General features: G+C 39.8%; 1 protein-coding gene across 1 annotated transcript; it reads right to left on the reverse strand.

The window, feature by feature from the left end:
* Window positions 1–413: 413 nt before the first annotated feature.
* On the reverse strand, window positions 414–1,943 carry LOC113755145. Its single transcript, XM_027299210.1, has one exon. The coding sequence runs from the start codon at window positions 1,941–1,943 to the stop codon at window positions 414–416; it is 1,530 nt and encodes a 509-aa protein (XP_027155011.1).
* Window positions 1,944–10,953: the final 9,010 nt, after the last annotated feature.

Below are 10,953 nucleotides of genomic sequence, written 5' to 3' on the forward strand. Positions count from 1 at the left end.
TCAAGTCGTGAGTGAGATAGAGATTGCCATTATTGAATTCCAGAATAGTGATATCCAAAGGGTCAAATAGTTTTATTTTTTGGCCATCTGAAAGAATTAACGAACTTGGAATAATAAGCAAACAAATATACAACAAACAAATGAACAAGCAATATGACCGAAATATAAACAAACGAATAAACAAAATAACATGACAAGATGACTTGTGCATTTTCATAAAACCTTTGATTGAAAGCGGAAACAAAAAGAAAGCAAGTGGAAATGAAATGAAAACATGTGCAAACTTTTAGTCGAAGGTAAAGATGCTTTCATTAGCTATTTACAGATGCAAAAGCATTTTCATGAGTTCGCATGAATGACAAACCCCTTTAGGTTTACCGAAACTCCTTCTGAATAGGCAGAAACTCGGCTGTTCAATTGGAAATTGATCCTTCAGGGATGTCGGGAAATTCTGCATCATTTCCAAACACCTCAGCCTTACTTGACGAGTTTCTAATAGGCTCCTTAAATTTCGTATTGTCCATAATAACCCCAATGGTGTTATCGTACTCTGGCAGGGGGTTCTTATCCACATTTGGCGCTTGTGCCTCTTTTCTTCTAATTACAATCTCTCCAGCTTCAACCATGTCTTGAATTTTATGCTTGAGTGCTTTACACTCAGCAATCGGATGGCCGGGTGCCCCTGAATGATAAGCACAGACGGCTTGTGGGTTATACCCAACGGGCATACCATACGGATAGGTTGGAGGGGGAATGATACCTATTTTCCCGGCAGCCTTCAATTGGTCATATAATTGATCCAAAGGCCTGTCGAGATTGGTGAATGTGCGGTTACGTCCCGGGTTGTTGGCTTTAGGGGGTTGAGGATAGTTGTAAATGGGTCTGTTTGGTGGAGGCATTCTTGGATTGAATAGAGGCCGATGACGGTTTTGGTGTGGATTTGGTTGAGAAATTTGAAAAGGGGCTAAAGATGGGTTAGTATAGCTTGGGCGAGATCGATGGGGGTTGATATTGGTAGTATATACATGGTGAGGGTTTGAATAGTAAGGGTAAGATGGTTCGTAGGTTGGATTGTGTTGGTATTGGGGTCTGGGTGAAGGGTTGTGACTCCAGACAAAAGTTACATCCCCCTCTTTCTTTTTAAACTGTGGTCCTTTCCCACTACTTCCTTGCCCTTGCAAAGCTTCTACTTGTGATTTTAGGGCAGAGACGTTAACAATTTTTCCGACTCTCACAAAATCATCATATTCTTCGAGTTTATTCACAATCGCAGCAAATGAACACCCGGTCATACGGAAGATTTCTTCGAAGTGTGGAGGATCATGCGCCTTTATGAAAGTGCGAACAATTTCATCTTCGGTCATCGGAGGCTCAACCTTGGCAGCTATCTTTCTCCATCTTTTGGCGTATGTCTTATGATCTTCAGATGGTCGCCTCTTTGTGCCTTCCAATGTAGTTCTAGTAGGTGCTAGCTCGCAGTTATATTCGTATTGTCTGATGAAGGCGTTGGATAGATCAAGCCAAGTCTTTACCTCCTCTGGCTTTAAGTTGGAATACCAGTCGAGTGCGTCCCCTTCCAGACTTTCTGGAAATAACCTTAATGGCAAGTTTTCGTCATCTACGGGTCTGCCCAACTTGTTGGCAAACAAACGCAAGTGTGTCTTAGGGTTGCCTGTACCATCATACTTATTGAACTTCGGGGTTTTGAACCCTACGGGCAGCTGTACATTTGGAAACAGGCACAGATCATCGTAGTCTAACACCCCTTGTTTGCTTAAACCTTGATTTTTCCTGATGAACTCATCGAAACGATCCAACCGCTTAAGTAGCTTGATATCCACCGGGGCAGACGACTCTCCCACTTCTGGCTTGGTTTGAACAGGGTGCTCTGGCACAACAGGCTCTGCGGTAGTCTGATAAAAAGCTTGTGGATCCAGAGGCATGTTTGGACCACCTTGAGGCTGAAATCCTTGCCCATAGGGAGGATAGAACGGAGGATTTTGAGTATAAGTATACTGTGGGTTGAAAACTCCCTCAAAAGTGGTTTGAATTGGAGGAATGACAAACGGTTCTGATTTCAGTTGTTTGACGGGCGCAGGCTCGGGCTGCACTCCGCTACTAATGAGCTCGTCGATCAACTTCTTTTGGGCGGCCATTTCAGATGCCATTTCCCCAAATTTGGTGAGTAATTCAGTCAACTGAACCCCGGGACTTGTGGCTTCCGGCTGGGTAGTTGCAGCGGTCTTATCAGACGATTCTGGCTGAGTACTCATGTCTACACGATTCCTTTGGGCTTTACTTCGGGATCGCGTAATAATGGGGCTTCGACAAGAAGCTATGTTTAAAATTTACGTGGAATTTTTGAAAGATTGCCTTTAGATTTAACCCTCGCTTAGTTATTCCAATAAAAATAAAGAAAAGGAAAAGAAAAAGGCAAGAGTTAGTAGATATCCAGAAAATTCGGATGCATGTCCTATGGGGGGGAACCCTTTTTGTGCCAAGGGTAGGCCTAGCATGAAAATGCAATCCTCTGAGGTAGGCACTATACCATACCTGATGAATCCGATCAATTGATTGAGTGACAAATAATTTTGAAAAAATTGGTCAATTGGAGTGACGAGAGACACTTGTCAAAATGAGGTCAACGTCTGAATGGATTGCTTGTTTTGATTGACACACAAAATGACGTGAGAAAGAGCCTACTCTTGATAGGATTGCAATGTTTAGACTAGGTCATTCAGTGAACCATAGACCGAAACCCTAAGAGAGGAAAATCAGGTCAAATGGATAGGATGAAATTGATGATTTATTCAAAATCGACCGAATTGCATTAAAAATAGGTAGACTTGGTCAACTGAATTGAATGAAATTGATGATCTCTTCAAAATCAACTTGATTGCTTTAAAAATGGGTAAATTGGCCAAATGAATGAAATGGAGTTAATGATTTACTCAAAAATCGGCCAAATCACCCTAAAAGGGTAAATTGGTCGAATGAATTGATGATTTATTCAAAAATCGACCGGATGACCCTAGAAAAGGGTAAATTGGTCAAATGAATGAAATGGAGTTAATGATTTACTCAAAAATCGGCCAAATCACCCTAAAAGGGTAAATTGGTCGAATGAATTGAATAAAATTGATGATTTATTGAAAAATTGATCTATCCACTGGTAGTTCTAAACATTTATTGCGATGCATTAGTCTATGAGCCTTCTAAAATCAAATTTTGGCCTCAATTTATTTATCATCTCAATATTGAGGAATTACTTGTGAATTTCTTCAAATTAATGTTCTTTAAGCAAGGGGTTTTTACCAATGTTGACAAAAATGGCCAAAAGTGATTATTAGACGCTCATATTCCAATGTGCAAAAATTGCTTTGCCATTTTAGAAAAGATCGAATCCCACCTTACCTTGTGCACAACCCCTTTGGATGGTACAAAATATAAACGTGCAAGTCTCCTTGGATTAAGTATCCGAGACATGAGGTGGTTTATTCCTAACATGGGATCCCCTAAATGGCATTCCCTTTCTAGGGTTTATGCATGATGCCATTTTATTAAAGCAGTAAAATGTGCAATTCGAAATGAAACGTTACTTAAGGAACCCTTTATTTGCCAGGGTAGGCCTGAAATGGCATGGTATTATTAATTTACGAATGAAATATACCGAAATTTCTAAACGTGCAATAACCTATGTATAAGGGTAGGTCCTAAAAGTGGATCGTGCCAGACCTCTTATTTCCTAACGTTTGTGAATGCAAAAGACAAGAGACAAGGAAAGTTAGTTCAACACATAATCACATAACACGTTGGACAATTTAGATAATATAAAAAGCAACAAAGATATATAAGGAAAGGGGTGGGATCCCTCCCCTCGTGAATGGTGTTCCTAATAAGGTAAGGTCGACTCTACCCTAGGCAATTCTAATATGGATGCATGAGGTTGGGGTTCGCTAATGCATCTAGACTCGATAAGCTCAGGTCCCCGAGCCTTCAGACTTGGAAACCAAAGGTCATCACTCCCAAGGTTCCTTGTTGGTGGCTCGAGTGATTCCCCAGACATTGCTACGCACACGTCGTGTCACGGCCACATGTCTGAGTGAATCTATCAAAAATCCTCAATCTTCGACTAAAAGCTAAAGGCTATTAACCCAAAGCTTAAAGCGAAAGATTAAGTGACCCCTCGGATCGAGCTACGAACACGTCGTGTCACGATCACACGTCCAAGTGGGTCGCCTAAAATCCTAACAGGGCGGAGTGGCATGACAAGCCACTAAAAGAAAAAATAAATGGGGGGTGAAAAAATTAAAGCGTATGCACGTATGCTAGTGCTCGTTTGGAGGGGAGGGATCGAGGACCAACGCGAGGCTCTAGGGTAATGTCCCCCCACCTAAATGCAATGCAAAGCGCGAAATAAAACAAGTACAACATACATCCAATCAACCAATCATACATACGTGAGTGAGGGAATAGTTTGATACGCGCGCGCGTGGCAAAAAGTCCTAAAATGGAAAATGCAACCCTAATATCCAAATGCTATGCATAAGAAGGGTAGAAAAAAGGAAAAGAATAGCTAAATCGAATGCTTGGACCCACTTAGGAATTCCCCAGTGGAGTCGCCAATCTGTCGCGCCCCACTTTTTGAAATGTGAGAGTAGTGTGTAAGAGATGTATCTGAACGTGTGTGAAAGTGAAATAAAAGGCCGTGGGATTGTGAAATGCGACGGTTTGGCCAAAGATATAGTTCAAAAAGGGTTTTTTGAATGGAAAATGGAGTCGCCACTTGGTATAGAGTTAGGGTGTACCAAATCACCCAAAAATGATTTTTGTTTTTTGAAAGAAAAAAGTAAACAAACCCTTTTAAATAACTTTTAGGTCTACGTAACCAAAGAAAGGGATCGGGGGTCACATTTGATAAGGGAGAAGGCAAAGGCAAAGCCTAAGGCACTCCCTTATTCTAGCCAAAGCTAGTTGCGTGACTTAGCCCCACTTTTCCTAATTCTTCTACCCAAAATATGCGTTGCATGTTGGATGTGACTAATGGACATGGAAAAGAAATGCAATCCTAAATCTAAAATGTCTCTTACGAGGCTTTTTGGTCCCAACCACATGAGTTGTGGTGGCCAATAAGGAAAGTCCTCATAGAGGTCGCGAATGATGCAAATGAAGGCTCAAGTATGAGTGCAAGTGTGAAAATGTAAGAAAACGTGCATGTGTGCAAATATAAGACAAGTGCATGTGTGCAAATTGAGAAAATAAAGGTGTTTGTGTGCAAATGGATGAAAATATGATAGTAGATACATATAAGTGCAATTGGGTGCAATTTGTGAGGTAGAAATAAATAAGTGATAGGAAGAAAGTGGTGAGAAAGTGTGGATTGAGAAAAGTATAAGTAGTGAGAAAATGTGGATAAAAGAGTGAGGAGGTGATATGATAAAAATGAAAGTGTATGACCCTAAAGGAATGCATCAAGTCGGGTACGGGAATGACTCCTAACTTCACGACTTTGATTTTTCCTTTGATTAGAAGGGAGAACTAGCGTGCTAAGGCTATTTTGTAGCCACACTCGCTCGTTTCCCTTATCGAAAGGGGACTCTCAAGCAAATGTAACCTATGACTAGCATGAGGATGTAAAAGCCTAAAATGAAGGGGAAAGGGTTGAAGGGGCATGCGAAATGCTAAAAAACTAAGAAAAATGCATGAAATGTAGTGAGACATGCGATTATGAACTAGCGAGGGAAATCCCTAAGGGTCTAGCGTTGGACTAGCCCATATCTATGAATTCCTACTAGCGTTGGACTAGTGGAAACGGACAATGAGCCACAACTAGCGTTGGACTAGTGTGGTGACGTGTATTCATCCATCACATCCATCCATGACTATAGAAAGCAAGTAGACATGCCAATCACCTATAAACACGTAGCACATAACACTTAGCATGCTCGACTAAATGCAAGAGCCTAATAAAGTAAATTAACACGTAGCAACAAAAGCAAGCAATCAAGCTAATGAACCTACTACATTTGCTAACTAAAAACAAAAGGGGAAGGGAAAAAATGGACAAAAATGCTCTCCAAGCCCTATCTATTACAAGCCAAGAGGTGTACACATACCCCATAAAGAATAACTTAATAAAAGCAAAAGCAAATGAATAAATGAAAGGAATTAAGGAAAGGCAAGGAAAGCAAAGTAGACATGCAATTCTCACTTACCACGTTGGATCATATAGGGGAGACAAAAAAGGGATAAAAGAAGTTATACCTCCCCCGTTTGTGATGCTAATAAAGTGAACAAGACTTAACTTGGGCTATAGTCACCAAAGAAAGAGTTAACTTGAGCTAAAACCATCAAAACAAAGGATTAATGCATCACTTTAGCGGTAAAATGTAAATAAGCTAATTTGAATCCACCAAGTCATCGAATCCTTCCTCAATTGCAACTTAAAAATGGTCAAATAATGCATAATTTCCAAGCAAAAGTGAATCATTGATCAAATTTCTAAAATAGAAAAATGACTAAGGACCCACTAGCAACCACTAACCAATCAATCAAAGCCAATTGAAACATTTTAGGAACTTAAAGGTCCACAAGTAAAGAAAGGGCCAAGTAAAGATTCAAATTGCAATTAATTTAGGATCTGATTGCAAGAAATTAAAACATAATTGAGCCATAGTAAAATAAAGGGAAGCTTAGAGGCCAAGGTGCAATTTTCAGAAAATTTCCATGCAAGTTCATGCAAGCTACGTGGGCAAACATTTTACAATAGAGCTTCAGCAATTGATGAAGCTCTCGGCAAGATTCTGTTGCACATCTTCATGCACAAGGTTCCACCATTTCAGCAAAGCAGATTCATACAATAGCTTTGAAATTACTCCAATTTAAACATGGCTAAACATCCCTTAACAATGCAAATAATTGGAAGAATTTTCATGCAAAAATGGCTGGCCAACTTGTTGTTAGATCATCTGCCACTTAACAAAGCTTTGCAATATAACTCCATGATATCCGATGTAGTAGCATGTGAAACAACTATCGTTCAAACATCAAAAACTTCCAGCAACAAGCGAATCAAACTCTTCAAACAATCTAAAACACACAACTAGCAAAAATGAAGTTTGCTGCAATTTTCTGCTGCAAACCGAAAGATGATCATGCGAAGTAATGGGAATGAATGCTTAGTGACTTGCCCATCCAAAACTCAATGCTATAGTTTCCTACCCATATTGCTAATCATTACTCAAATGTAAGGATTTATCTCCTGGAAATTCTAATAAGAAAACTGAATATAAAATGTAACAGAGGGATCTGAACTTGGATCAGCTCATGTTTCAGCATTTGCATGATAATGTTTACTGCTATAACAAACCAGAAACTTGCAAGAAAACAACAAAGAAAGTTTGAAAACAAAGCTAAGCATTCTATACAACTGACATTTCACAAAACTGATCATGCAAACCAGGAGAACTATAGCAGGGAGGGTCCAACAACATGCATTTTCAACAAAAAACAATTTCAGGCAATCTGATCGAAGCTTTCTAAAAGCCATAGAAATTTATCTACCCATCAAACGTTCTAGCCTGTTTTCTATAGCATCGGACCAAAACACATAACCCCAACATCAAACATTCCATGGCTCTAAGCTACCCCATTCCAGTTTCATACACAAAAAGAAACAAAGGCACGGCCATGAACTCCCACCAATGACTGAGTTTCATTATCAACTAAATACATTAACACAACATCAAAAGCTTGGACGGACCCAAGATCATGAAGCCCAAAACCTGAACACAATTCATCATTTTAATCATATGCAAATATGGTAGAAGCCTTGAACCAACTATCAAAGCAAAAAGGGCAAGAGGATGCGGCAATCAATTTTACCTCAGCTATCCCAGGATTTGTTACCAAATCCGCCGTTGGCAATGACGCTTGTCGGGCATTGGCAGTGACAAAGAGTTGAGGTGGTGGAATCGGCTGTAGTAGAACGCTGGTTGCAACAGCAACGGCGTTTCTCCTTTTTCTTTCTCAAAAGACTTCCTCCTGCCCAAACTTTTTCCTTTTCACTCTGGTTTTTCTGGTTTTCTCTCCACAGTTTCTTTCCTTCTCAAAGCTGCATTCTTTCTTTTTCCTAAGCCCTAACCACTACTGGATTCTCCTCCCCCCTCAAATTTCCCTCGGCCCAAGAGTTCTTGGTCCGTAGCTTTTCGTTTCTTTCTTTTCTGGTTCCTCTAACCACCGCTCCCAATCTCCCTTTCTATCTTCTAGCCGACTCCCTTTTTGCTTTTCTCTCCTGCGTTCTTCCTTGCTTGTCTAGCCCGTAGGTTCTAGTGTTTCCCTTTTCTGTTTCAGCCCTCTTCCGATCTAGCCGTCGCCCTCACTCGATTATTGCTTCCAGTCGCCACCCCTGGATTCACTCTTTTCCTTTATCAGCCCTCACCAATACTTTCTGGTTTCTTCTTTTGCGCTTTTTTCTCCAGCCGTCGCCTCTTCTCCCCGCTCCCTTTCTTTTGTTCCTTTCTAAAACCTCCCCCCGTTCAATCCTCCTTGGCTGCGGTTTCTTTTTAGCCTTTTATATCAAGTGAGAAACCCTACAAACCCTCTTTTGGATGGCTAGAAACCAACCTCCTCAAGCCCTTCTCCCTTGGCCATCCGATGGCCATTCTACGTGAAACAATTTTTTTTTTTTTTAAGAGTTAAGTAATAAAGAAAAATAACCACTGAAATAAAAATAAATAAAAATGGGCAAAACGAGCCATAAAAAGATAAAAATAAAATGCTAATTAATTTCCTTTTTTCGCTTGATGATTTTCTCTTTTCTTTTTTTTTTCAATCGATAAACAATAACATGAATTTGAAAAGGATTAAAATACATTTTTGTGAAGGATTTTTCTTTTTCTTTTCAATAAATTCCTACGCTAAAATTACTCAAAAATAAAATAATAACATAAAATACAATAAATAAAAAACTAAAGAAAATACAAGAAATCAATACAAAACTAACTCTAAAAATTTGGTGTCTACAGTTTGCCCCTCTTTGTCTGAGTTTTGAAAAAACTTGAGAAAAAGAAGTAGACACCAAATACTCACCTGTGTTATTCGGCTATGAGCGTCTCGAAAGATGGACGCTTTAGAAATGGGGACTGACCCAAACAGAAAATTAAACGGGACTGGCCCGAACAAGAAATTTAATCCGGGACTGACCCGAACAAGAAATTTAAAACGGGACTGACCCGAACAGGAATTTAAAACGGGACTGACCCGAACAGAAATTTAAAACGGAACTGACCCGAACAGAAATGTAAATGGGATAGACCCACGGGATAGACCCGGACAGAAATGTAAATGGGATAGACCCACGGGATAGACTCGGACAAAAATTTAAATGGGATAGACCCACGGGATAGATCCGGACAGAAATGTAAATGGGATAGACCCACGGGATAGACCCGTAAATGGGATAGACCCACAGGATAGACTCGGACAGAAATGTAAATGGGATAGACTCACGGGATAGACCCGAACAGAAATGTAAATGGGATAAACCCGCACAGAAATGTAAATGGGATAGACCCACGGGATAGACCCGGACAAAAATTTAAATGGGATAGACCCAAACAGAAATGTAAATGGGATAGACCCACGGGATAGAAATTGAAAATCGGGACTGACCCGAGACAGGAATGTAAATGCGGGATTTCACTGGGGAAATTTAAACAATGAATTGAATTTTTACCTGGGAGTAGTTCAAACTTTTGTACCAAGAGGGAGATTTTGATCTCTGTAGCTGAAGCGATAGCTGATGTTATTTCTTATGATCAAGCTTTGCCAAATTATCACTTCGTCTTTGCTTACTGGGGAGCTTTTTCTGACGTCGATTTAGGTGCGAAAAGAAGTGTGGTTGTTTTTGTTTGTAAATGCAACGTTCCTGCAAGAAAAGAAGAAATAATGGACTTGCCACCATCATTCGATCCGGTTTACCTTGAGAATCGTGTAAACATGAGTCTTTTGATGCCTTTGCCAACTTTTGCTGCGGCATCTGACTTAGTTGGATTTGTCGCTTCCAAACGTTTATGCTTTTCCCAGACTGACCGGGTATGCATTTTGCCATATTGTGAAACTTGTGTAATCAGCTTTGCTGAATCTCAACCATTTCCGAAAGATGACTGAATCCAAGTATGCTTTGGATAAACCATGGGGGTTGTTATTTGCCAAAATTTGATGACTAAAAGAAAGTAATTTCACATGTCATGCAGAAATGAATGTGCAAAAGAATGCAAACACAAACAACTGTGCTTAAAAATGTCATGAATACAAGCAATTGAGAAAAATGAGTTTCATAAGAATGTATTTTGCAGAAAAGGTGTTTTACAAAGTGACGCAGCTTTCGACCGACAGATGTCATATTCAATCCTCTGGATATCTTTGTTCTGGAATTCAATATTGGCAGAAGTATGACAAAAATGAGGAGAAATCCCAATGAACCAAGTCACCAGTTGTTTCTCCTCGTGTTCGCTCGCTGCAGAACCCTACCTTGACGCCTTTTCGGGTTTTCACCAAGGTTGTCCCCACCCCTTTTATTTTGTTTTTTCCTTTTCTTTTCTTTTCTTCATTTTCTTTTTTTTTCTTTTTCTTTTTCTCTTTTTCTTTGTTTTTTCTTTCTTCTTTTTTTCGAGGCGCTCTTTCGGGTTTTCACCTAAAGAACAATGAAACATCTCGACCATGATTGACTCATAAATTATGAGTTAAAGATTTCTGGTATCAGTAAAATGCACTTCCCTTGTGAGATTAGGCGAATGCATTATGGGCATCACTTGCCAGTTGATTGACAAATTTCCTAATAGAAATACAACAAATGACGAAAGCCAGGACTTTGGGCTTTGTAATGAGGTCAGGTAGAGTGTTTTTCAAGAAAAGTTGAGGCTTGAAAGCAACTTGTTCTTATGAGAGGTG

This window comes from Coffea eugenioides, unplaced genomic scaffold (genome assembly GCF_003713205.1).
Source record: "Coffea eugenioides isolate CCC68of unplaced genomic scaffold, Ceug_1.0 ScVebR1_1241;HRSCAF=2061, whole genome shotgun sequence".
NCBI classification, from domain to species: domain Eukaryota; kingdom Viridiplantae; phylum Streptophyta; class Magnoliopsida; order Gentianales; family Rubiaceae; genus Coffea; species Coffea eugenioides.